General features: G+C 44.2%; 1 protein-coding gene across 5 annotated transcripts in view; it reads left to right on the forward strand.

Annotated features, from left to right (window-relative positions):
• Positions 1–27,233, forward strand: part of PAK2 (p21 (RAC1) activated kinase 2) — a 37,792-nt gene that overhangs the window by 7,875 nt on the left and 2,684 nt on the right. For 2 of the 5 annotated variants that reach the window (XM_048954674.1, XM_048954670.1), the window contains exons 2-14: positions 9,492–9,690; positions 14,259–14,359; positions 14,866–15,016; positions 15,892–15,923; positions 16,193–16,300; positions 17,143–17,275; positions 18,010–18,073; positions 18,806–18,854; positions 21,127–21,239; positions 21,732–21,849; positions 23,324–23,423; positions 26,065–26,261; positions 26,813–26,950. In XM_048954674.1, the coding sequence (XP_048810631.1) occupies positions 9,516–9,690; positions 14,259–14,359; positions 14,866–15,016; positions 15,892–15,923; positions 16,193–16,300; positions 17,143–17,275; positions 18,010–18,073; positions 18,806–18,854; positions 21,127–21,239; positions 21,732–21,849; positions 23,324–23,423; positions 26,065–26,261; positions 26,813–26,950 (1,479 nt within the window). In that variant the 5' untranslated portion in view covers positions 9,492–9,515. Of the gene's footprint in view, positions 1–4,552; positions 4,667–7,863; positions 8,180–9,491; positions 9,691–14,258; positions 14,360–14,865; positions 15,017–15,891; positions 15,924–16,192; positions 16,301–17,142; positions 17,276–18,009; positions 18,074–18,805; positions 18,855–21,126; positions 21,240–21,731; positions 21,850–23,323; positions 23,424–26,064; positions 26,262–26,812; positions 26,951–27,233 lie in introns of all 5 variants that reach the window. The other 3 variants (XM_048954671.1, XM_048954672.1, XM_048954673.1) reach the window with 3 other exon arrangements.

The raw sequence follows: 27,233 nt of genomic DNA on the forward strand, positions 1-27,233 counted from the left end.
CTGGAGTAGGAGCACAGGAAAGTGATGTACAGAGCTGCTGTGCCCAGCTCAGTTTCTCCAGTGTGCTTTTAGCTGTTCTGTTGAACACAGAATTACAGATATGAAGAGCTTGGAAACTCACGACTTGAGGTACAACAGCTACAGTTTGTGCTTGTCGTACTCTTCACTGCTATTTGATATAATGGGGCAGGGTGAGCTTGTGCCAGTGACTGCAGAATTTCTTTGTGTGCCCCACTGAGGTGCTGTGTGCCTCTGCTGGTGGAGTTTAACATGTTAGGAAAACTGAACTTTGGGAGTGTAATGAAATTCTCCCTTAATGTGACAATCTTGGAGTGCTCGTGCCACCTGTGGGTAGAAATAGTGTCAGTGAGGCTTTGTAGCCAGAGTTTGGGGATGACTTTGCTGATGCCATCATGCAGTGTGGAGCTGCTGTAGTAGAAAAAGACTGAGGCAACCCTTCCTGTTTTGCTCTTTTGGGGATTTTTTTTGCTAAATTCACAGCCTGGCTCCTAACTCAAGATCTGCATCAGAGTATTGCTAGCTGTTAGCAGGGAAGCTCATTTGCTGTTGTTTCCTGTGAGTGCCCGCAGCCAGAAACATGCTGTCTACCTTCCTGTTAGCAAAGCAGCTCGGTGAGATGGGCACGGTGCAGCTTTGCTGCTGTGGGCAGCCCTGCTTGGGGCAGATGCATAGAAACCTTGGCAAGCTGCTGGTGGCCGCAGGCTCAGCCATGGCTGTGCTGATAGACCCTTGCTGTGGGGTATTCTGGCAGCAGTGAAGTCTAAAAGCTGCACGGGCTGCTTGTTGCCTCACCTGCCTAATGTACGTGGCATCCAGAGCCAGCTTTCCCAGCTCATGGTGAGTGACCTTCCTCCAGCACAGAGGCAGGATGCTGCAGGGAGTGCTTCTCCAGTACGAGTTTGGCTGCTGGGAGAAGTCACCCTATCCATTGTGCCACAGAGTACGCTCAGGAGATAGGCCACGTCCACCCAAGACATCTCTGTTTTATGATTTAAAGCTGTGCTCAGGTGCTTTTTGTATTTACAGACACTGCATTTGATGTCTTTGTGGGTGATGCTGTTGCTGGGTGAATGTGTGATCTGTGTGGGTACGAAGATCCTGGGCTGGGGCTGTTCAGCGGGCTGCTCTGTGCAGCTGTAACTGCCTGGGTGACCCCTGCTGTGCACTGCAGGGGGGAATGGCACTTGGCAAGAGGCAGGATTTCCTGTGGGGCATTCTGTGCCAGGCCAGCACTGCTTTATATCTGCAAGAAGAGCTGAGGGAACTGAAGTTCTCACTATCTGCTGGCTGTAGCTGCAGTTAAAGTGAGGCTTGGCCGACTGCTGGACAGAAACAAAAGCTCGATTCTTGGTGTGTGCAGGATGCTATTTCTCTCTTTTTTTCCCCTTTGTCTTTTCCCTCTTTTGTTCTTTTCCCCCCATAGCTGCTGTTTGACAGCTCCATCAGCACGGTGGGAGAGTGATGGATCCCTAACAGCTGGATGCTTCTTTTCTTTGCCATGCTGGCATGCCCTGCATGTCCACTATTTTGGGGGTTAGAAACCATTTTGCTTTCTATCAGAGTTGCTGCTGATCTCTGTGCTATGCCACAGCCTGACGTTTTTGGGAGGTGTCAGTCCAGGTCACAGCAGCTGTGTGTGCTGTTAGAAATACAGACACAAACTGAGCTGCATAAATGCCTTGCTCAGGTAACGTACCCTTTATTCAAATAACTTTTGCTCTGGAATGTGCTCCCTGCCTGTAATGCCAAGTTTAATTAAGAGAGGATCGCAGGGATGAGATACAGACTTCATTTTTCACTTCTCATCAACTTTCCCTCCTTGCCTTTTTCCCTGTTCTCCTTTGATCTTCAGAAAATCTCAGCTCATGAAAATTAAGGCTCCGCAGTCTTCAAGGTAAAGAAATATGAGTAAGCACGAGCACCTCGGATCACAGATTTGCATGCGCTGTGCTTGCTGCAGGCTGTCTTTCTTCAGTTGACTCAGGTTTTCACCTCGGTAGAGCAGGGGTGAGGAATTTCCTTGTTGAGGACTGAATAGGCTTTTCAAACACCTTTGAGCCCGCTCTGTCATTATGCAGCATCGCACAATGGTTCGTTGAAGCCCAACGGTGGCTGTGGGCTGTGTGAAACAGAGCATGGCCCGAGCTCAGTGGGTGGGTGGCAGCTGGGCCTGCAGCAGGCTGCTGGATCCCCAACCCTTGGGCTCCTGCTCCACATGCCTGCAGGGCTGCCTTTCTGCACCGAGGTGGAGATGGACACCTGTGGATCCATCCTGTTCCTGTTCTCTGCTGTCGTCAGCTCTCAGCGATGATGCTGTGGCCTCACCTTTGAAGTCTTCCTGCCGTGCTTGGGGAAGAGGAAGCAAGAAGCGACTTGTTGGCTGCCTTCAGGGCCTGTCAGGTGCTGCTGTCGCAGTGCTGGAGATGGGGAAGTAAGAGAAGCAGTTTCTGATTTATTTATGACAAAATGCGCTGCTATGGTTCAGTAGTGCTGCATTTCTACTGTGAGAAGGAAATGAGAATTCAGGTGGGAGTCAGGTGGTCGTGGCTTGCAGAGATGGATCACAAGGGCTTGCAGAGATGGATCACAAGGGCTTGCAGAGATGGATCACAAGGCTTACAGATGGCTGCGACATGGAGGAAAGTGAAGTACTGCTAATTGGCTGAAGTTTTCTGTGTGCTGATGGACCCTCACTGGGACTCCTGCACATCCTGTCTCTGTTCTGTGCCTCTTTGAATTTTTCCCCACTGATATCTGTTTCAGTCATAGACCAGAGCTGATAGTTCTGGAACGATCTCCCTCCTCCCAGTTCATAAAGTGAAACTTAGGGAGAAAACATTTATCCTTACTGAGGCTCCTGCTTATCACCGTGTCTTCAGCTCGTGAGGCACGGTGTGAACCTGGCCTGGGAGGCTGCCAGGGTCAGAAAAGCATAGACTGTTTTGCTTATCTTTATTAGTGGGTATCTGGAAGCTGTACTGTCCTGTGCCTGTGCTGAGGGCTGGCTGTGTGTCAGTGGCATCCTCTGCAGGACAGCAGGTCTGCCCCTGGATGCTTCTGGGAGGATGGGTCTGCTTTTATTTCTAAAATGATACTCTGGAGCATGTTCAGAGCAGAGCTTTGTGCATCTGCAGAGTTCCATATGGGAAGGAGTCAGAAGAAGATAAAATGGAAAGAATTGAGCTGGTTCTGTTGCAGTGCGGGTGTCATCCCATCTGATCTGCAGGAGGCTGAGGTTCTCCTGTGTTGCTGGTAGAGTGGCAACGCGATGCGCTGCCTCTGTTGCGTGCAGCCGTAAGGGAAGTCAGCAGGAAAGGGCAGTTCAAAACATTCATGGTTGCCTCTTTAGCAGCTGAAAGCAGCAAACTGCTGCACGTGGCAGTTGATATTGCAGAAAAAAAGACTGGTGATGTATTAGCACCTTCAGTGCCTTGCCAGGTAGTGACTTGAGTAATACAGTATGTCCTTGCATAAATCTTCATGAAGAGTTTGTGTTGCTTGTGCTCAGATTTTATATATATATATATATAAAATCAGCTCTCTTGATTGCATCATCTGAAAGTGTATCTTGCTTGCTTATGCTTGTAATTTGGAGAGTTTTGTGCTTGGTTGGAATATTTCAGATTAGCCTAGTTTCCTCTTCCCTCCCCATAAAGGAGAGTTAAATAAAAATAACTGTTAGCTTTCGCAGGCGTGCGGTTTGGCGCAGACCAAATGCTTATTTTATCTGAGGCCTCTGAAGGTGGAAGGAGATGTTTCAACAAGTCCCTTGGAGGCTGGCAGAGGCGCAGGGCTGGAGAGCTGCATGCCGTTAGCACATCTGCATGCATAGGTGGAAGCCATCACCCTGCTGGCTCTCACCGGCCTCTATCAGGGCTGCTCTTGGTCTTGCTTTTGCACAAGTCCTCTTTTGGCAGACAGAAGATCCGAGGCTGCGTTTGCCGAGTCTTTGGGAAGGTAATTCTTGGCCAGCCACAACTTTGAATACAACTTTTTGAGTTGGAATGGAGAGATGAGGATTTCCAGTCACCGAAGGTGCTCTTCCGCTGTTCTAGAAACTCCTTTTTAGGTCAGATTGAATAAATCTGATGCTGCTGGAAAACAAAACCGTGGAGAAGACGGTCTGAGATTTGCTGGTTCTGTGGATTTGTCTGCAGCGTTGAAATCATCTGGGATGGGTGAGCTGCTGAGTGCTGGGGCAGGAAGTGAGCTGCGGCTAAGGTAGCACCGTCTGAATGCACACTTGTCAGAAAGCTGCTTTCAGCTAATCCATGGGAGGAAGTGAGCTATAATCAGTACTCTGTGAGCTAATCACAGGAAATCTATTGCTCAACAGGAGCCTCGAGGGGGGGTGGGAGGGGAAAAAAGGAAAAAAAGAGAGGAGTGTTAGAAAAATACCCGTGCAGACATTGCGTTCTGCTTTTGTCTTCAAAAAATGTTTGGCCCGAGAAAATAGAATATCTGCTGAAAAGACCAGCCCTCCAGAGTGCATTGATGAGCTGCACAATGCCTGTGTTTGTTTTCTTGGAAGGTCTTTTTGCTCCCTTGTCCGGAATAAAGAAGCATCACGGCTGGTCTCCTCCAGGAAGGTGTTCTGCTCACGAATGGTGGTGCTGGGAAGGCTGAAGACTAGATAACAAATTAGGTCAGTGTGCTGGGAATGTCTCTGAACATCTCCCCAGGGATTTTTGTGTTACAAATCAAGAGTGAAACACGACTCTCAATCTCCCTCGTCACACCAGTCTTTTCTTGGAAGTAGCACAAATGAGTTCTTTTCTTGTATTTTTTTTACTTTGTCTTTTTTTTCCCACTCAACATTCGCCTTGGAGATTAAGTTAAGGCATCTATTCTGCTCTTTTCCTCTGTGCTGGACCTGCCTGTCCCGGATGCTGCTCTCTGTGCATGACAAGCGTTGCCAGCAGCGCCCTGTAAAGCTCTGCAGGAAGGGAGCAGATGACAGCGCTGCCGCCGCGCCGACTGCTGTGAGGATAACTGGCCTTTCTCAGACCTCGTGCCCTGAGCCAGAGCAGGGCTGGGCAGAAGCCCTTAAGGGTCAGGCTATTTTGCACTCTTTGTATCTCCTCTCTTTTCTTCTGCTCCTCCCATCGGACATCTCATAGTTGTGTTGTACTGATTTCAGGTGTTGTGCATGCAGCCGTGCCCGAGTGCTCTGCACTTCTTGCAGCAGTCCAGGTGCTGTCCCAGTGGGGTTCTGCAGCCACATCAGGCTGCAATTTCAAAAGCAAAATGGTTGTGTTTCTTAGTATCATGCTAGAGGGTAATGGGTTACTTCTGCTTTTTGGTCAGCCCTGTAAAATAGACTTCAGTTTGACGTTTGTGTTGCTCCTTTGGTGTTACATTGATGATAGATAAATAAACTGAGTAATTTTTACCTGCACGAAGCAGGGCTGAGTTCAGTTGGCAGCTCCACGAGCTTCCCATCAGGATGTATGTATTGCTGGGGATTAGTTGTGGCTGCTGAGAGGGACAGCATGAAGTGAGGCTGTGCTGTGGCAGGGGCAGGAATTCACATCTGTGCTGTCAAACAGCTCCAAGCTCAATATTGCGTTTTCCAAGCATTAGGCCAGTTTCTTTTTGCATCACATCCTAGACATTGAAATAGAGGTGAAGCTTGTGTATGTTTGGTGGCCCTGCCAGGCAGGGGGGTTGGAACTACATGATCCTTGAGGTCCGTTCCAACCCGGGTGATTCTGTGATTCTGTGAAGCTTGGAGGACACAAATATATTAATTTGAATGTTTTACAAAGAAACTCCAACTCCTTATGGATGTTATGGATCCTCAAGATTTTTCTCTCTCTTCCTCCCCCTGCTCAAGGCCTTGCAGTTCTGCACAGTTCTGCTGAGGTATGGACACACATGATGTATGTTTAAAAGCTGATATGCTCAAGTAAAGCATGCTAGGAAAACTGTGACAGCACGCAAAAGCAGGTAGGAAAGTGCTCGTCTTTGATTTCATTTTATTTCCCTTTAGTCATTCTGCAAACAAGACAGAGATGAAAAACATTTGTCCTTTCTTAAAACTCAAAGGAGCTGAAGAGCAGCCCTGGGGCAGAGCATGCTGCCCTGCTGCCCAGCATTGGAGCCCTCCTGCTGCTTCTCCAGCAGGACAGAGGATGCGTTTGCTCTTCTGCTTCTGCAGCTCAAGTTGTGAGGGCACTGAGGTCTGCAGAGGATGAGGAAAGTACATCCTTTGTCCACAGGGGGTACTGTCATATGCAAGAGATACACACCAAGAATCAGAGCTGTGCGGTCACAGGCTCTGGCCCCTGTGATTATGTTTTGTGGAGTAAGTAGCAGAGCTGTTGGGAGGAAAGGGTTCAGCTCTGTGTCTTTTTTTGTGAATGTAGTGGGTTGCAGTGCTGTTCTGTGGTGGGAATGAATCTGTCTGAAGTCTGTAGTTAAGTATGGTTTGCAGCCTCACAGCTTGTCTGTGGTTCTTTCCATCACTTTCTAGTTCTGGTAATTAAACATAGTGCCACTGTGACTGTGGGGAATGCACAAATCCATTATTAGTAGTAATGTTATCTTCACTGGCTAAGGTGAATCCATTTCCATTGATAACATCCTTTTCTCTCTGTTACCTGTACTTGATTGTCAATGGGACAAGAATGATTGCCCCTACCTGGTGTCTTTTCCTGTGAGAGAAGAGGAAAGGAGCTTCTAGATGTATCTCTGCAGTCCTTTGTTTTATTTCTCTATTTTTTACCTCTTCCAATCATGGCACCTAAGGCCAAACCTCTACAACCACTTCAGAAGAGCTTCCTGGGCAATGGAAGTTTCCTCTGTATAATGAAGAGGGGCTTAAGGACAAAGGAGGAGGGAACTGCTCCTTTCTTCTGCTTCTTCAAGCTTTAGTGAGCTTGAAGGATTTTAACTGCAAATAACAAACGCATTTCCTTAGGTGTGAAGCTGATCCAGAGCATTCTCCCACAGCCAGTTTGCTCCATCAGCCCTGAGCTTCTCTACCTGATGGTCCCTGCAGCCCCACGTGGACTTGTTTTCTTCTCTCCTGCTCCTCCACTCTATTTCAGGTAGAGTCAAGGAAGCTCCTGAACACAAACCAGCTGGTTGGAGTTGCAGTTCAGAGGTTCAGTACAGGTGCTGTTACATCAGTGCTTTGAAGTGCCTCATTTTCTGGTGGAATAGATGGATTTGGGATTTCCATATAGTTGCTTCCAACCTGTTGCTTACTGGTTTCTTCTCTTGAACATATGAAGTGCTAAGGAGTAGTTATCTTCAGCTGTGGTGGCAAATATGTGATGAACTTGTTTGTGCTCTTATCACTGGAAATTCAGAATTTTCACTATAGTGAGGATTCCATTTTGTAAAACATGCAAATAAAAGTGGGAAAGTGTAAAAATTGGCATCCTGAATCTCATGTTACGGCATTATTAGGTGGCTGGGCTGTCAATGAAAGGATGCAGGGACTTAGCATGGGCTTGGAAGACCAGTCTGTCTGTTTCAGACACAGGCTGGTTGGCTGCCTTTACATCTTGCTGTTGCTTATATCAAGCAGCTCAAAGCAATGCATGGATAGGTGGGTTTTACCCCCTTGTACTCCAAGTGCGACTTCAGAGCTGTGTTCTTGCTGACGCAGACCCTCCCTACTGTACTGTCCTACCTCTGCACTCCTAAAAGCTGATTCTGTAGAGCAGGACTCTTCAACTGTGGTGATTTGTACAAGGAGATTATATGCCTCAAACTGGTGGCATTTGTGAAAGCAGTGCTTATTGTTAGGAAAGAGATTGGAGTTAAAATCCCTGTGGATTGGCTGCTCAGTCGTGCTGTTAAATTCCAGGGTTCTTTTTTCTCATATTGCAGGGTAGGTACTGGAAAATTGAGAAGATCCTGCAGATAACTTGCAACATCTGAAAGAGCAATCAGTAAGCAAAAATGGAAGGCTAGGAACCACGGTCTGATCTACGGCTGCGTCCCCACCAGCTGAGTCCAGTGCTGCCGGCCTATTTATCACTCTGTCATCAGGAAGAGGGCTTGAAGGCAGATTTGTCTAGGTGGATGTTGTGCAGCTTTGACAGCTGTTTCCCATCAGTCTGCAAGTCTGTGGGGCAGCCCGCACATGGTCACTTCTCAACTGAGGCTGCCAGAACTTTGGTTCGTGCTGTTTGTGCCTCTGAAGGTATTTGTGCAGAAATGATGTGCTTTCGTGGGCATTCATGGTGGTAATGCATTTCAATCTCTTTTGAGCTTCTCAGTGTAAAAAAGCTTGCTCTCGTGCTGCTTTGGGCTGCTGGCCTGCTTTGCTTTTCCTAGTTGGGATTTGGCAGCGTTCTTCTCTGCGGTGTGTAACAGCAAGGAAGGACAGCCCTCCTATTTGCAGTTCTGTGAAAGCCACACACGGCGTGCAGTGCAGTGTTTATACTTTGTGAGTAAGACGTGGGTAGCGATAGCAGGTTGTACTCACCATCCCAGCCTGGCTCTGAATGGCACTGACAACATCACGAGAAACAGAGGAGGGGTGCTGACTTCTCTTCCAGGGGGCTAGCTCATCTTTTGGGCACATTGAGGAATGAGGGGCTTGTTTCTTATTCAGCTGACATGGAGAGATGATTTCTGTATGCTGTTTACAGCCTATGCCTTTTCCTTGGTGATCAGCAAAAAAAATCTCCAGTATATCATGGAGAGGGAGGAAAGGCTGCTGTAGGTTTCATTGAGTGAATGTGGAAGGCCTCCTGCAGATGCTTTGTTGTGCTGTGTGTTGGCACTGGTAGCTGTCTCTTTGTGCTCACTCTTGTGTTAAGAACTCTGGTAGGATTATGACAGTAGTGTGTGAGTGTGCATTTACATGGGTGTTTCTCACAAGTGAAGAAAGTGTGGGACAGAGGGTTGAAGCTGTGCACGTCCTTGCTCAGAAGTGGAATACATCTAGTAGATCTGTATCCGTGCTCTTTTATTTAGGCTGTGTAAATTGGGTAGAGATATTCTTGATTCTGCTTAATGGGGACGGTGTGTTATGGCTCTAAACGTAAGCTGTTCTGCTTTCCACAAGATAAATGACAAGAAAGGACTCTGTAGCATGAAGCACTGAGCTAGAACTACCCTTAGGTTACACTAGTGTCCTTACGTGCTTTATCACTTGCATGTGTGAAGCCTTGATGTGAACAGTTAGCGAACCAGACTGGGGAATTGATGCACATCTTAACTGTTGTTTCTGACTGGCTTGGTGTTATCATTGGAGAAGCCTGTCACTGCATCCCACAAGTGCTGCTGCTTGCACTGTGAAGGGGTGGCCCAGGGTGGGAGTGGGGAGCCAGAAGGGAGGAGGAAAGGAGCTCTTCCTTGAGGGAAGCATCAGTGCTGAGCAATGCAGCGCTCGCTGTGCTTTTCAAAGATGAATTTGTACCTCCTTTCCCTACTGGCCAATGAAAGAAATGTTCTGTTTCTGTCTTCCGTTCTTGCTTCATATGGTTTAACCAATATTTCTGTTTCAGAGTCCTCACTAGCTGTTCAGAACCATGTCTGACAACGGAGAACTGGAAGACAAGCCACCAGCTCCTCCTGTGCGGATGAGCAGTTATGGGGGAAAGGACCCGTTGTCTGCCAACCACAGCTTGAAACCTCTGCCCTCCGTACCAGAAGAGAGAAAACCTAGGAATAAAATCATCTCCATATTCTCTAGCACTGAAAAAGGTAAGATGCCTCAATTTTCTATCTATTTCTTTATTCTTCTTCTAAGGTTTTGTAGCGCGTTATGCATCTGAGTCCATAATCTGCAAGTGAGATTGTGGAATTTCTTTACTGCAGCCTGTCTGAGTATTAGAGAAAATGCAGGAAGTTTGATCTGTGTGTTCAGTGAGCTGTTCTTTCCCTTTGCCCTGGGTTGCTTGAAGATGAAGTGCTCAGGAAGAGAAACTGAATGAGTCCTTAAGTAAAGCCTCAACCTGGTACTTGTCACGTTTGCTGTATTTTTCAACAACCCTAATAAATGTTTCTGATTCCTGCATATCATGTTCCCTACCATTTTGCTAAGTTAAGAACAGATTTTTAGTTTAAACTGAGCATCTGTCTGGTTTGGAAGTTACTTGATGTTAATGACCATTAAGGTGGTACCGTTGAGGTAAGAAGTGGGAAAGCAGGGGGTGTTTGAAGGAGAATAGGGAAAAATGAAGTCCTCCTCCAGAGATCAGATCTGTGTAACTGCACATTTCAGGTTAATTACCAGCAGGGGAAAATCTACCACTGTGTAGAAATGGCTTCTAACACCTGCTAGAATAGAAGCATGCAGAGATTTAGTGGCCTGACCTGAGACTGCAGTGTGTTTTGTTACTCTGTACCCTTCAGTGTTTTTAAAAATTTATTCCTGACAGCAGTCAATATTAAATGTTAACGCATGTTGACATCAGTTGTGTTTTTGGATTGACTCAGCAGCTGTCACTGGTAGTTGAGCGCACCCTGTCCTGCATTTTGGGACCAGTTGAGCTGTGTATCTGTTTACAAACACTTGGGAATGGGTTACAGAAATATGACGTGCTCCCTATGGAAGAGCAGACACTGAGGCAGAGGAATGTGCTGTATTGTTCTGTCGGTGTTAGGAAAGATGTTGCACATTACTGCCTTGTCACGGGGAAGACCTGGCTGCTCTCAGTGCTTTCCAGTTCCGCTCCTGGCTTCCTGCACTGGGTTGGCACTGATGTGTTAGGTAGGCCTGGTTCAGACGTGCTGACACAGGTTTGTCTGCTGAAAGAGACCTTGCTCCTCTGGTAGCTCATTCACTCCACTAAGAGTTTCCCCCAGTGCTGGTGTTGGTTCTCACTCAGCTGTGAGCAAATGGCAACAAATGCTTGCAGCAGGCTTCCTGCACTCACAGATAGCTTGCCACAATGTGGCAGCGGTGCTGCTGGGGATGGTGGGCGTGTTTTCCTTTTCAGAGGATGGAAGGGTTTGGCTTTTGGAAGCAGAATAGTTATTTCACAAGGTCACTTATTGTGCAGCAACTGGCTGTGGATGCATGACAGCAGTACAGGTGGTGGTCTTTTTATCTGGTACAGGTAAAAGCCTTAAAGAGGTAAGTCTGTAAAGCAAACATGAGAAGGAAGTGCAGGCTGGTAGCAACACCTTGAGAGCAAGACTTGGGTCTGTGAAGGAAAGTGCTCTGAACTAATAATACTGAGTAAGACTTGCTTGTGTTGTGAAATGAGCTGCTAATACAAGCAGGCACAGTGTGGCTGGAGAGCTTTGTAAAGCGTTACAGTGCCTTTACTTCTCCTCAGACATTTCCTCTTTCCATCTTGACAGTGGGTTCATTCATTGCTGGAACGGCCATGAGGGTGGTTGGAGCATTGTCTAAGGTCACCTGAAATTGCTTTAAAATGTGAATACTTCAATTTGTTCTGTAAATACTGTAAATACCAACATTCATCTGCATGCTTGTTCAGCATGTCTGTGGATCAACTGATACTTGGTGGCGCAAAGTAGAAGTCCTTACAGCAAAAGTTGTGCCACTTTGTCTTTTAGATGTTGAAAAGTATTTGAAACAGTGTCCTTCTGAAAAAAAGTTCTGTGTGGTATCACAGTATCACAGAATTGTAGGGGTTGGAAGGGACCTCCAGAGCTCATCGAGTCCAACCCCCTGCCAAAGCAGGTTCCCTACACCAGGTCGCACAGGTCGGCATCCAGGCAGGTCTTGAACATCTCCAGAGAAGGAGACTCCACCACCTCCCTGGGCAGCCTGTTCCAGTGAATAATGATTGATAATGATGTGATATGATGGTATGATAATGTGGTTGGTGGTAGTTGTTTTGTTCATTGGCATAGCTGATGTGCACTCCCATGGGAAAGGCCTGTTTGAGGAAAAGGTGGCTTTTTATTCTGTCCCTCCTGGCTGTCTCATTGAGTCCCTCAGCTCCTCCCATGGGAGGTGGGCTGGGGCACTTGCTGCAAGCAGCAGGCTGAGCACAAGCAGGGCTCCTGCCCCAACTCTGAGCTAGTTCTGTACTGAAATAATCAGCAAAAAATCACATTTAAATCACCTCATCAGGGAGCTTTTGCCACCAGTTCCATTGTTCCAGATAAGTGATGAGATAGTCATCTTTTTAACTAGGGTACTTAATTGCCGTGAATTTCCTTGGCCAAGCATCTGAAGTCAGATGAACCTGTGTGCATTTTTGGAAAGCTTCAAAGCAGTCTTCTCAACCCAGAAATGTTTATTCTGGAGCAGAACTTACTGAAGGAGTGCTGCAGGGAATAGCCCAGGCCCCAGGGTCGTGCATGCAACGTGCTTGGACAGCAGACTCAGAGCAGAGCCCCATGGTTTCAGCTGTGCTTTGGGGACCTGAGGTTTGCCAGTGCCTCCTGGGCTGCTGAGGCCGTCCTGCTGGAGCACGCTGCCATGCAAGGCTTTGCACAGGGGCCCCTTGCATTGGTACAGGTTGGTGATGCAGGGGGAGTGCATGGCTAATGCATTTCAAAGGGCTCAGGCTTCATATGGGGAAAATCCGAAGTTCACTTGTGCTTCAAAATGACCGTTGCCCTTTATTAAAGGGATTCCCATTTAAACTGAGAGCTGTGGTGCAAACATAATTGGAGGTTTAAAAATAGCGTGGCCTTGTTAACAGAGTCTCAAGTATGTCTTGCCAAAGCATGGCTCTCCGGACTTGCCTCTTGACTGGAGTTTGCTGCTTGCATTTGTTTAAAGTCTCTGATCTGCTGTTCTCTTGGGCAGAGCTGTGTTTCGGCTCCTGCCTGGTGTACTCGGGAGATGTGTATTTGTGGGAGGATGGGGTTTATTTGTGCAGCACATTCTGGATGATTTGAGCACCAAGCCATGTTCCCTAGCTGTTAAGTGCTCTGGTACAGTAATCTTCCTGAGGAATATAGCTCTTCTTCCTCCTGCTTTCACATAAACAACTGCAAAAGGTTGGGAAGGAGCACGGCTTTCCTTAAAGATGTTAAATGAGAACATTTGACAGTCCGTTTGCTTTTTGGCTCCGACCTGTGCAGCCATATTAAAGATATCCTGTTTATAATAGCTGTGTCTTTCCACTGCATTGTTCAGCTCGCGGCAGCCCACATGGCTTTTCGTTTGTAAGCATTGTCCTGTGTTCCCGTCCTTCCTTTCCTGCCAGCAAGAGGGGATTTTGGACAGTCCCTGGCTCTGGCTGCTGTGACTTAGCTTGCCCCATCACTTGCCCCAGCAGCGTTTAACCACAGTCACTAAGCAAGCCCTATTCTATCTGCACTTTTTCTGTAATGAATCTTTACGGCTTTTCATTTCTTAAAGCAAAACAGTTTTTGTTTGTTTCATAAATGCTATGGTAAATGCAGCTGATTCAGCTCTGCTCCCTGAGCCCATAGGCATTCTCAGGAGTTAACATGCTGTTTTCTCAGTATCGAATGAGACACGCTCCACTGCTCAGTGCCTTGCAGTGTGAAGCCTCAGGTGTCAGGTCTCCTGCAGAGCAAACAGCAGCTCCTCTGCCTGGGGGAAGCAAGCAGGACTCGGCCTTTGTTTCCTGAAACCTTCCAACTTTGAACCTTTTCACTAAGTAAAGGGAACATAATGGTGCCTAACTGGGGTTGGTATTTAGAGCTCAACAGAAACTGAAGACAATTTGCAGGGAATGGGAATGGGAAAAAATTCCCAAACCAAACCTTGTGCATTATAAAATATCTGAACGTAATTCAGTGTGGGTTGGGTTGTGCTTGTGGTCCTTCTCATTATCTTCTGCTTCTGGTGTTTCTTAGATTTGCTTTCTTGTTATATTTTTTTTCTTTCCCCTTTCAGTTTAAATTACATAGTTGGTCTGAGGCTATCAATTTTTATCTTCATTGAGGAAGGCGTAGTTTGCATTAATTACCTTGAGCTGAAGCAGTGAGACGACTGAGTTTTAATTGTCTTTAGGGTGAAATTGAGATTGAACTGAAGTTCCCTTCAGAGCTGTTGTTAATCCACGTGAAAATGTCAGCTTTTTCCCTTGTGAATGTTTCATGTGTTCCAGAGCTCCCTGTGCTCTGGGGCTCGTAATCTCTGATTTGATTCCTGCCACAGCGCAGTGATTTGAGTGAAAGGAGTTGGTGATTGTTACATGAAGTCTGTACTTGAAGGTATCAAACTCCTGTGTCGTGTGTGTAAATGCTGCCATCCAGCAAAAAGAATGATGGTTGCATTCATCCCATTCGTTTTGCTTGGATTTCTTATATGAAATGGGGACAGTGGGACGTTAAATCATTACTCAGTAGGTCTCTCCTTGCATTTTCAGGAAGCAAGAAGAAGGAAAAGGAACGACCAGAAATCTCCCCGCCGTCAGACTTTGAGCATACTATCCATGTTGGCTTTGATGCTGTCACTGGAGAGTTCACTGTAAGTCGCTGACAAATCAGCTGTGGGTCAGTGCTACAGAGAACACTGTGGTGTTTTAGAATGAAGAGTTAATCTCTTTGTTCTTATCAAAGGCATAATTACACTGTGTATTTATAAAGCACACAGAGTAACGAGACTGTGACCTGTTAGTGTTCCTGCAGTGTCAGTATCACATCCAGGGCTTTGTCACCTGGGAGAGCCTTCCTTAAGAAATGCTGCAGGGAAGGAAACCTCCCTCTTCAGTTAGCTTTCCATAGTTTGTAATGCTGGTGCTGTTGAGTGCTTCTGTATTCCCATTCCTCATGACAAACTGAATATGCCTGGAAGGCACAGTGTTAGGAAGGGCTGGAGCCCCTGAGTGCTTGGGATGCTGAGACATCCGGAGGTATTTCAGCTGTGTTTTGTCTGTTTCATCACCTTTGTAAGTCTCTGTCACATATTTTGGTGTGCTTAAGGCTGTACATGCTATGCTTTTGTTCTGCTTTTTAAATGGCTTTTTATTTCAGGGAATGCCAGAGCAATGGGCTCGGTTGCTACAGACCTCAAATATCACCAAGTTAGAACAGAAGAAAAACCCTCAGGCAGTACTCGATGTGCTGAAATTCTACGACTCCAAAGACACAGCGAAACAGAAATATCTGAGCTTTTCTGCTCCAGGTGAGATGCAAGTATGCACAGAGCATCCTGAAAGGGGAATTGGGCGTTCCTCTTTGTGAACTGTTAATCTGGTTCAAATGCTGAAAGAGCAGCCTACTTTTCAGTAAGGAACAAGAAATTTGAAGATGGATTTAACGCTTACTGGAAACTGTCGTTGTCCAGTAAATTTCCCACTTTAAGTGGAAAGGGAAAGAAATGGAACCAGTTAATTCAAAGTAGCAGCCAAACATAAGCACAGCCCATTAAAAAGCTGGGATCTGTGACTGATCAGCTGGTTTCATAGTGGAGAACTTGCTCCTCTGGTCTGTGATTGAAATGTGTATCTAGATGCTTTTTATCTGTGAACTTGCATGTTCCTTTTACCCACATGAAGACACCAAAGATGCAAAATAAGTTACTGCTCTAGGTCAGGAGCTACATGACGGGGCTTTAGAGCAACTGTCCTACAAATGCACACTGTTCCTTTTATGCAGTTCCCTTCCAAAGGACTTGCAGTCAGAAAATAGCTTAGTAATAAGGCTTTGTAATGTCCTCATCCTTGACTCAAAATACAGCTAGTGGAACACATCTCTATTTAATCACTAATTCACATCTCAGTAAGACAAGGGTGCAGGTGTGTGGTGGGCAGTACTGAGTTTGGAAAACTGTGTCCAGGTGAGGTGAAGAGCAAGTGGGGAAACAAACAGTGCTGTCTGCTTTGGAAACTTCCTTCTGCTTGGAGATAGAGTGCAGTACTGCTTTCTTTATTTATTACTGTCGGATTTTGTTTTCTGAGAAATGAAGAAATCTGAAGTGATCCCTGTTCTTTGTGCAGTTTACTTGCTATGATTTTTTTTTTTCTGAGGAGTTTGTCTTTTTCATTTTTTCCTATCTAGAAAAAGATGGTTTCCCTTCAGGAACACCAACGGTGAGTGAGTTTACTTTACGCTGTGTCGTCTTAAGCGCATTTATTGCAGGTCTCCTGTTTTTCCTGTGTACCAAATCTTATATCAGTTGTAATAGGTTGCTTATACCAATCAACCTGTACTTTTCTTTTGACGTAAGAACAATCTTAGATTTTATAGGAGAACAAACAAACAAACAAAAACCCCAAACAAAATACAAATGTTTAATGTTGCGAGGAAAACAATTTTGTTTGTATTTGTGTTTTCTTGAACTTTGGGGAAAAAAATGCAGACCAATGCCAAAGGTTCAGAGCCATCAACAGCTGTGGCAGATGATGATGATGATGATGAAGAAGCCCCACCTCCTATTATTGCTCCGCGCCCAGATCACACGAAATCGGTGAGAAGCGATACAACTTATGGTGCTAACCTGCATTTCACAGAACTTTTGTTTTTTTGATTATCCTGAACTGCCCATCCAGCTTGCTAAGTCTCAGGATTCCCTGATTCGTTTGACCCTGGTAGATGTACATACTGCTATTCTGTTATTTTCACCCCAGCAGCACAAACATGTGAGTTATCTGTACTCATCAGTTGATGCTGATCCTGCTTCACACAGACTGAAATGATGTTTCTAAACTTGCAGGATGAGATAAGGCTGCAGTTTGGTACTGCTGCAGTAGTCATTTGCAGCTGTGAACTTGCATTGTTTTTCAAATGTATGGCTATTGAACAGCTCAGAAGGAAACAGAATAAAGCTCTAAGAAAATCCCTGGGACTGGGGACAACTGGGAAATTCCCAGGCATTAATGATGCTTTTCATGCTAAAGCACAGATCTTTTTTTTTGTCTTTTTAGGGGTAGTTGTCCTCACTATCCAGTATTGATTCCTATTCTGTGAAAGGTGAAAATTGCAGCAAGGAAGTAAAAGGAAGGGCCCTTTCAACTATTTAGCTATCATAGGTTGCAAAGAATAAGCAAGTAGAAAACCCCAAAAATGTCTGTCTGTGGCAGTTAATCTCCAAGCATCTGTTCTGGGCAGAAGGAGTCTGCATCTTTCTTTCAGAGGCCAGTTGGGTTGTCAGCATCTTGTCTTACTGAAATACAATGCCTAATTTCTGCCTCCAAGCTGTTAGGTAAAGCGGTGCTTAGAGATCTTGGAAAATTTGTGATTGCTTTTAACTGAAGGTCTGTGATTGTAAATGCACAATTTAAATGAGTGAATGTTATCTCCTCAAAACAGATTTATACACGGTCTGTAATTGACCCCATCCCTGCACCAGCTGGTGACGCTTCTGTTGATGGTGGGACAAAGTCAGGTGATAAGCAGAAAAAGAAGACCAAAATGTCAGATGAAGAGATCATGGAGAAACTACGTAGGTGTTTTTCATTTCAGATAAGCAAAGACTTTAGGATTTCTGGGGCAGCAGTCATTAAGCTTTTTCCCTGGACCCTTATTTCTGTGTAGGGTTGTGTGAATACTGTGCTTGGTTAGTGTTGTGTCAGACAGTAGCTGAGAGGAGCTGCATGCAGATGTTTCAGTGCTTTGGAGGTCTGTTGGGTAAAAAGGATTGTAGAACTTTAATTTAAAGGTTGGTTGTAACACTGCTATCAGTGTGTATAGTATATCCATAATACCTCAAAATATTCTGTTTCTGTTGTAGCTTGTTCCATAATCTTCTTGAAGATAATTTTTAACCACAGTCATGTTCCTGTGCTTTAGTCAGGAACTGACTGGTTTCTGGAGCAAGCTAACCTAGTGGATTTGTCATAATCTCATGTGGGGTTTTGCTATGTAGAAGACTATTATTACTTGAGATAATGGGAAATAGCATGATCTGTCTTGTTAAGAGTAAAGCCTAGCAGGATGATTGTCTGAAGCTGGGCCTTTTGTGAACTGAACCAGGAGCCTTTGGCTGTTCTGTGCTATTAGTGCTGATCCGCTCTTGGAGGTCTCTTGGCCAAGGCAGTCTTGCTGAAGGGGAGCAGTGGGATTGATGTGTTTTTTTACCATGAGCTGGCAGAAATTGGCTGTGCTACAACAGCAGAGAACGTTTCCAAAACCCATGGTAAGATTCTGTGAGGTAATGTTTTTCTTTTTTTTTCTTAGGTACTATTGTGAGCATAGGCGATCCCAAGAAAAAATACACCAGATATGAAAAAATTGGGCAGGGGTAAGTGTTGATCCCAACTTTTATTCCCTGTGAGTTGGTTCTAAAGGCAGTGTGTGCTGTTCTGTCAGGTAGTCGCCACTTTCTGAAGCCCAGCAGAAGCGTTGGCTTTATTAGGCATTGATAAAAAGATGATGGGTGCTTTACAGTGCTGGAAGTTCCCAATTGCAAAAGCACAGCCCTGTGACAGCTCTCTGGGTGTATTTAGTCCTCTTCCAGTAAGATGCATTCAACCATTTTGTAATACAACCACTGAGTCTCTTGAGGGTACGTTGGTTGGCTTCCTGTGTGCTAAGCTAACAACGTTACCTTGACCGATTTACTGCCCTAGTGTTCCTGTGTGCAGTGTTCTGAGCAAAGAATATCGAACTCTAGCTTATCCAGCTTTCATTACATGTAGCTGACTCATGCTATATGCTTTCCAAATATCTTTGTGTTTGTGAAAGGGTTTCCCCTGGAGGAAGATGAAAAGTAATACATGCTGCAGAAAGGGCTTCTCAGCTTTTCCGCTTGCAGTTAGCAGCACAAATTATAGGGCCTTAGCTGAGCTCAGGAGGCACAGATTGGCTCATAAATGAGAGTACTTCTGATGAATTTGCACCAGCTGACACTTCTGTGATACTGCTTATTTTTAACACCTACTTTTTTATAAAGCTCTTAAAACTTTGAAGACTGACACAACTTGCTGTTTGTGATTGTCTGTTCAGGTGCATGTAACATTTTTGTTCTTCACAGGGCTTCAGGTACCGTTTTCACAGCTATTGATGTGGCTACTGGGCAGGAGGTAAGATTCCCATGCTTATGGCGTTGAAAGTACTTTTCCTATAAATATGTTCTTTAGTGGCTGAAATAATCTAGCTGGATTTCTTTCAGTGGCTCCAATCTTTGTTATTACCTCCCAAAAGAATGTCATGGTCATTTGTAACAGTGTGTGCCTTGTTTTGTAGTAATCAGATGATGAGAGCTAAAAATAGAGGTGTTTTTTTTTTTTTTCCTTTCCAGTGTAGAGCACAGGGAGTGAGATGTTCCAGATACATGCTTTGAAAACAGTTTATCTTTCAAATATTGGTGGCAATAATACTCTAGATGTTCAGAAATAAAACATCTGGTCTTTCAATACTTCTCCTCTAGTCCTGTTTTGGTAGAGGTGATTTGATGCACCTTATCTATATGGAAATAGCTTGTCCCCATCTTTTTTCTTTTAATTAAAATGCCCTCTCCACGTTCTGCTCTGTTTTCACTGCTTGATGCCTCCAAACTCAGGTAGTAAAGATGATGACATCAACAGAATTCTGTATCCTTGTCATTCAGGTGCAGTCTCTTAATTCCCCAGAACTAAAACACTGGGAGTTAAATACTTTAGTTTTTCCTTAATCTTCCTTGGAAAGTCTGAAAATAAGAGTTCGTTTTGCTGCTGGTACATAATTGCCCTTTCATCAGTAACCACATCTACCAGTACTGTAGTAGAATATTACATTGTAATAAATGCAAGCCTCTCAGTTTCTTGGTACATTGTCTCTTAATGTGCTTCCTGCACCCTGCAGCACTTCATGTCCTCTTAGTGCAGAGTGAAGGTTTGGCCTTACTTCCTTTCTTAGAGCTTCTCTGTCCTGTTAGACAGATGGTTTAAGAATTGATTGCTTGTGTTCTCTGTCTTCATGTGTTAAACTGATACCATAGTCTGACTTCCTCAGTGCTTAATGTCTGTGGAAGAGAAGGAAGCTCTGAGAGTTCTGTCCAGTGTGAGAAGCTCAAAGGATTTCACTGCTGTTTTCAGTTCTCTAGCGGGGAAAGGTGTAGGAATGAGGAGGATAGATTGCTCTTACAGATGCACAGTGACAAGACAAAAGGTAACACACACAATACCTTACAGAATGGTAAAGTTAGATATTAGAAATTTAGGTATTAGAAATTAGAAAAGAGTGACCAGACATAGAACAGGGGCCCAAAGAGCTGGTGGAATCCTTGCTTGTTGAGATCTCCATTCAAAACTCCATTGGCAAGGCCTTCAGCAGGCTGCTCACACTTTGGGCAGAGGGGTGGCCCTGAGGTGCCTTCCACTCTCAGTCTGTGATTCTATGCCACATGTTCTCTTGTTTTGCTGCCTTTGGCTATATGCAGGGATCGTTCTGCAAGATTGTGTCAGTTACTGGGTTAACAATTCTTTTAAATCTTTCTGAAGAGTCTGGAATACATAATCCAATGAGCTTATTTCTTGGTCAAGAATGTTCTTCCCTTCTCTTTCTGGAATAGGTTATTGTCTTAATTGCTTGGAGACTTTTGGGCTTTCTTTCTCTGTAGAGTTGTATGTCTCATGACAGTATTTTCCCTATGACAGTCACTACAGACAACTGATGATTCTCCTTTCCTTGACTACACCAGTACCTGCATACAGCTTCCTGGAGGTCATTTCGATTCTCTGATTTTGAGTTCTCTCTCAGGCTAATTCCTTTACTTGTACATTGAGAAACTATTTATCTTGCTGTATATTTGAACATTCTCACTTCCCTGTTTGATAGTTTGCTACATCTTATTCCTTCAGTGCTTTCTCTGTTCAATTGCTCGATTGATCTTTTCTGTCCATAATGATTTTTGCAGCTCCTTCTGTCTTCCAGCATTCTCAGACCCAAACACTAAGCTATTCAGAAGATGAAAAAAAAAATAATTGCTTGCCTTGCTTTGGGTGACAGCTCTAAGTAGCTACAAGCATCTCTTCTGCTTTAGGCCTGTTATGAATTTAGGCAGCTGTCTTTTTATCTCCTGAAAGTTTCCTTTGCTATCTGTTTTGGCTTTTGCTAGATTGAAGGTTTTGGATTGTTTCAGCTGCTGGAATAAGGTGTTGGCTATCAGTATGAGTTGTATGCTAATAAAGTTGTACTCTTTCAAGTTGTATGCTAGTAAGAAGTCAGCTTGCCAGCTGCCAAACAAGCTGTGCTAAACTCCCTAATTTTGTTATGGAATCTCTTGCCTCTTCTAAGCTTCTGCTGTATTAAGAATGACTGCAAGGTTTTGATACTCAAGTTTGAGTGATTGCCATTTCATTTTGTCCTTGTCAGGTTGCTATCAAACAGATAAACCTGCAGAAACAGCCCAAGAAGGAGTTGATTATTAATGAGATCTTGGTAATGAAGGAGCTAAAGAACCCCAACATAGTCAACTTCCTGGACAGGTAAATGAAGACAGCTGGCTGATCCTTCATTCCTAGGGGTTTCAGAAGTTTCAATTTGATATTCTAGTTATAGACCCAGACTTCCTGTTTATCAGGGTCTTTAAAAACAAATAAGGTTATATTTATATTGTCATTTAAAAAAAAAATGTTTTTAAAATCATCTGTTATAAGGAGTGCTCTTAACGGTTCAGTATGAAGCTTTCTGTCATGAACACAGTGCTGTGTGTAGCTGTGCATCAGTGGTGGACAAGAGTACAGCTGGAAAACACTGTGATGTAGGGTGTTATCCTGCCCATTTAGAAAGCAGAGGGCTTTTATTGCCAGCATAAACATTTCAAGCTACCTGCCAGAGATCAGCTTTCTTTATATATGCTCTCGAAGTGTTTGTGAATCATTTCCTTGACCAGAAGTCACAGTGCTCTTAGCTGTCATTTTTCAGTTCTTGGTCTCTCCTGATGGCACGTGGGCATGCTATTTGTTTTGTGTTTGCAGTTACCTCGTAGGAGATGAACTGTTTGTGGTGATGGAGTATCTAGCTGGAGGCTCACTAACAGATGTGGTCACAGAAACATGTATGGATGAAGCACAGATTGCTGCTGTTTGCAGAGAAGTGAGTATTGAAATTGAGGAGTGGAGGAATGCAAGTGTGCTCTGCTCACAGAGGTTTTATGGTGCACATACATCACAAGAAATTGCAACAGTTGCTGTTGGATCCATTCAGTTAGGAAGAACGAATGATGCTAAGAGCACGATTCAATATTAAAATCAGAGAGACACGTGGAAAATAACAAAGTGAATCTCACCCAGAAAATTGTGTGTGCAACCTGGAACACAGAAGAATGGCACCAGTTCTGAGCTGGGTGTTTGGGTTAAATACTGGGGCAAACAAAGATGAACTTGATGCAGACTGTCCCTGTCTTGTTTTAGCAGCTGTTTTCATTGCATGGTAAATCTGTAGTTCTGCTTTCTTTGTAGATTTGGTAGGAAAATAATTCTCCAGAAAATTCTAACTGGAGAAATTTTAAGTATGATTTTGAGAGTTAAAAATGTGTGGTGATGGAAAAGTTATCAGTGACTTCTGACCTCAGTCAGAGTGCCAGCATCTAGCTCAGGCTTGACTTATTATGGCAAAGGAAGAAGTAATTGTATTATCTGCTGTGGCATAGGCTTTCAGAGCCCCACTTGGCTATGTGAACATGACATCTGCTTTTGATGATTCATCCAAAGGGAGGGGATGGAAAACAAACTTTACATTACATTAACTTGTATGGACAGGTAATGATTTCCTGAGAAACCAGAGCTGGAAGCAGAGAAAGACTATTTACAGTAATCTTTTCAGAGGTAAAAGTTGAATATTGAGCTGTTGTACTTCATGAGAACCCTGCTGCCCACACTGCCAGATACCTGCCATTCTGTAAATGAATACTGCTTTGCTAAACCAAGCAAAGGTACAAGCTGCCTGCTGGGGATTACAGCCGTGCCACAAGTGGCAAATGCAAGATCTTTTGCTAATGTTAAAAGAGAATATCTTATACTTTTTTTTTTTTGGCCTTTTTTCAAACTGCAAAAGTAAATTTCATTACGTTTCTATGAGGAAACTGCGTGTGAAAGATTTTAATCTAGAAATGAGCAAAAACAGTACTGATGACATTCATAATTCTCTGTCACAGTGGTTACTTCCACGTTGAGAATGAAGCATTCCTGTTGGTGAAATTTCATGCTGAAGGGCTCTCATTTAGTCTCTTACAGTTCAGTTCCTCCACTTGTGGAAATGTTGTGTAGCCAAGTGAACATCTGTGATGATGATGGTTGGATTTCTGGGTTTGTTATAGCAGAGAAGCTGTGGTTCAGTTATCTTTGACTTCTAGGGATCTGAAGAATATTTAATGAATTTATGTATTTGTTTAGCACAAGAGCTTCCTCTGCTGGTTGTTTTAAATAACAACTTAGAGCATTTTTTCGTCCATGCTGGTTATGAGTTACAGCAGTGTTTTGGGATTGATGTTGAGATACAGAAACTGCATTTCCATATGCTAAATTTTTCTTTTTTTTTCTTTTTTTTTTTTTATTCCCCTCCCATCCAGTGCTTGCAAGCGCTTGAGTTCCTCCATGCCAACCAGGTCATCCACAGAGATATAAAGAGCGACAACGTGCTGCTAGGGATGGATGGATCAGTTAAACTAAGTGAGTACCAGGCTGTTGTTTCAGTGTTCTGCTTTCACTTTCCCAATAAGCTTTGCATTAGTGAGCCTACATTGGTAGGAAGAGAGCTGACAGGGAAATCTGAGGTGATTTTTTTTTATTGCAGATGAATGATAGAAATTAATTCCTTTTATAAAGTGTATAACCTGCAGATAGCTGGTATGGAAGTGCTGAGGGCCCTAATGCTTAAGATTCTGAGAGTATTATTCCAAAAGGATGCTGAAGCAAGCCTGTTGTCATGTGAGTCTTTTGGTAAATGAAGTAACTGGCAGCATGCAGTGATGCAAAGATGGAAATGATTGCAAGAGAAGAGTTGTAAGAAACTGCAGTTACTGTGTTGATCTTTTCAGATTGTCGTGACTTGCCTTTAATGTTTTGCCCTTTTCATCAGAAGGTCACTAACACGAAAGTTGGATATTATTAACAGTTTATATTGCAGTTCAGTCTTACACTGCACTTGTACTGGGTGTCCTTTTCTTGGACTGAAAGTGTAATACAATTTCATTAATAAAATCATGAAATGACTAAAGAAACTGCTTACTTTTCAGGTAATTGTCATGCATGCATGAACTTGTCTTTAGTAAGTCAGTTTCTGGTGTGTGTAAACGTGGCAGGAAAAAAAGAACGTTGAAACTACATAAAGTGGCTGTCAGGAATGCTGGGAGAGGTGTGTGATCTGCCTTCTTGGTGTACAGCCATATACACAGCATTAAACAACCAAAAACTTAAGGGATGTGTTTGAGTAAGAATTTGCAATGCCATAAAAACACATCTCAGCAGTATTCCTTACTCAGATGGTTTGCAGTCTCTTGTTGGTCGTGAGATGGAGTGTGAAGAAAGATTACGAGCAGCCTGGCTTGCTTAGCAGTGTTGTTGGATGCTCTGCTCTCTTGTGTAGGAGTTTGTTTGTTTGTTTAAAGGAGTTGTGTGTTTGTGAACAAACAGAATGCATTCAGAAACCAGAGTGAATGATTACAGTAGAGTCACCTGGAGAAGGTTCAAAAATAAGAGCTGTCAATGCAAAGAAGTGTGGTGAGAGGACAGGGCAGCAGCCTGTGGGGAAAAGCACTGCCTCCGAGAGGCTGTGCAGAGATGATGGAGGGAGAGAAAGCAGGAGTTGGCTCTGAAAACGTGCTGGGTAAAGGGGAGGTACTGTAGCTGTGGTAAGGCTAGCCCTCTGGCTGTGTTTATAGAGCTTCTACCAGCTGTCTAGGTGGAGGGTGGAAGCTGCATCTACTTCAAGCTCTTCCCTTTCTGGAGGAATCTGCAGCAGGAAAAGACGCCAGTCTGCCTGCCTACTGCCTGAGTCTCGGAAGGGGTGTCAAGCAGTTAGATGATGATGAGAGAACATCTTGTGGAAGGAAGCAGCAGCCAGTGGGAGCTTTAAAGACACGTGTCCTGCCCAGAAAAGGGGCTGCTGTAAAGCTGCCCTCACTATTAATGCCTGCACATACTTACTGGCTAAACTGGGATCTACACCTTGCCTGTCTTTCCTGGCTGGTTTGATGGTGCTGAAGGCCCTGCTGGTAGCAGGAGGCATACACTGCTGCTGCTTCTCTGGTGTGTTTGTTGAAGTAGGCTGTGTGTTGAATTGGGCACGATACCTGCCAACAGGCCTGACTGAAAGAAATGCTGGTGAGGAACTCAGTAGCTTCTATAGGGTTGTTTTTTCTTTTTTGTTTTTCCTTTTCCAGGCAGCACTTTGACAGTGGGGGTGGGAGAGTTCTTAATTAAACTGTCCTCTTAGTACAACTTAGCATTTTGAGAACTGTGGCTCTTTTGTTGGTACTGCTTGGCATAACACTTCAAAATTGATTCAAAATTTAAAATTCTCTCTCTTTCTCTCTCTCTCTCTTAAACTTAGTGTCAATAATAAAGTAAAATCTTCTTCCTGCCTTAACTGTGTTCTTATTGATGCTTTACATGCCTGGGAAGTGGGAGTGCTGCAGCTGGATAAAGTAACATGATGGAACATGCATTGCTGCTGCACCTGAAGGCTATAGGAATAGGTGACTTTTCTTGTTTTCTTGAGTGTGGTTGTTCTCTTCAAGTAGTTACCTTGTGGAAAGGTTTGCTTGTCCAGGCTCCTTCCTCTGAGTTTCCATGTCTCTGTCAGCTGTAGTGCCTGTATTTGATGGCCAAATTGCTGTGAAACGCTGAACTCAGTAGCTGCAGAAATGACATCTGTTTAGCAGGGCAGAATCCATGGTTTGTAGCTTGCCTTTTTTTTTTAGCTCGGGCAGTGTATACCATGCACAGAAGAGTTGCCTTTGCTGTTCTGCTTCGTTTCTTTTGGCTGGTACCAGTCCAGGAACTGAAGGAAGGACTGGGCAAAATACCATTCTTGTACAGGATAATACTTACGTCCCTTTTTGAGAGGACAGAAAGCTTTACCTTTTTCCCACATAAGTCTGCCCTGCTTAAACATCTTAAGGTTTTATGTGTGTTTTGCACATTGTAGTTTGTAATGTGGAGAATATGGTGGGGAGAAAAAATGTTCCCCCTCCATCAGAAGCCCCTCGAGTGTGGAGGAGTAACGTATGTGTGTAGTAATAGAGAAGACTAAGAAGTCCATTTCCATGGATGCACCAAGGTAACTTCTTTAAATTCTGTTATCCTACAGCCGACTTTGGTTTCTGTGCTCAGATCACCCCAGAGCAGAGCAAGCGCAGCACTATGGTTGGAACTCCTTACTGGATGGCTCCTGAAGTCGTCACACGGAAAGCCTATGGCCCTAAAGTGGATATCTGGTCCCTAGGCATCATGGCTATTGAGATGGTGGAAGGAGAACCCCCGTACCTCAATGAAAACCCCCTGAGGGTAAGAAATACAGACATGGCTAGGACCGTTTGTGAGCGTTTATCAGGTGAATCTTCTCAGCAGGCTCAGTGTGATTCTTGATAGTGTCTTACCTTACCTTAAAAAGTAAAGCCCACAGACAGCGAGCTTCAGTAGTGCAAGGAAATTCCATCCAACAGATGACTGCTGTCTTGAATTTGTGTTCTATTCAGAATATAAGTGCAGATTGTACCATGTAACTGAAACCTTGGACTTGGAATTCAGTCTTCTGCCTTAGTTTAGGAAAGGTAAATCCATTAGGATATGAAACATGCTGCTTTGTCAGTCTGATACTTTCTTCTGGAAGATATACAGACGTATCTCTTGAATAACTTGCCAAAAGATTTAAAAAGCTATTTTACTACTAGCAAGAATAAATTGCAACTTGCTGTAAGTGACATTCTTAAAATGTTTCATCTCATTGGGATAGACTGCAGACTCTTACTCATCTAGACTGAGATATTGTCTCTAGGCCAGTCGGTTGTTATCTTTTAAAGGCTTGAGCTGGCTGTACCACATTCCTTGTTTTACAGGCGTTATATTTGATAGCAACTAATGGCACACCAGAGCTTCAGAACCCTGAGAAACTGTCCCCAATATTCCGGGATTTCTTAAACCGATGTTTGGAGATGGATGTTGAGAAAAGAGGATCAGCCAAAGAATTGCTACAGGTAAGAGTCAGCTTCTCTCAGAGTCTGAGGTACAGAGGCCACTTTTAAGGTAAGCGTGTGTTAAAAGGCACTGCAGACTAACACTGCCTTCTGTCTTGTGTCTTCCTCTGAGCAGAGGGGGAAGGACTTCAGGGGGCAGTAGGTTGGGAGGAACCACCGTCGTCAGAGGTTGTACTGGCTGTTCTGAAGTCTTTCTGGCAGTAATCTGTGCCATTGTTCTGCCACACTATCTAATGATTGGTGATGCGCTGTAATAGAGCCTTTAAAGTGAGCAGAACAGGAC

This window comes from Lagopus muta, chromosome 9, assembly GCF_023343835.1.
Source record: "Lagopus muta isolate bLagMut1 chromosome 9, bLagMut1 primary, whole genome shotgun sequence".
NCBI classification, from domain to species: domain Eukaryota; kingdom Metazoa; phylum Chordata; class Aves; order Galliformes; family Phasianidae; genus Lagopus; species Lagopus muta.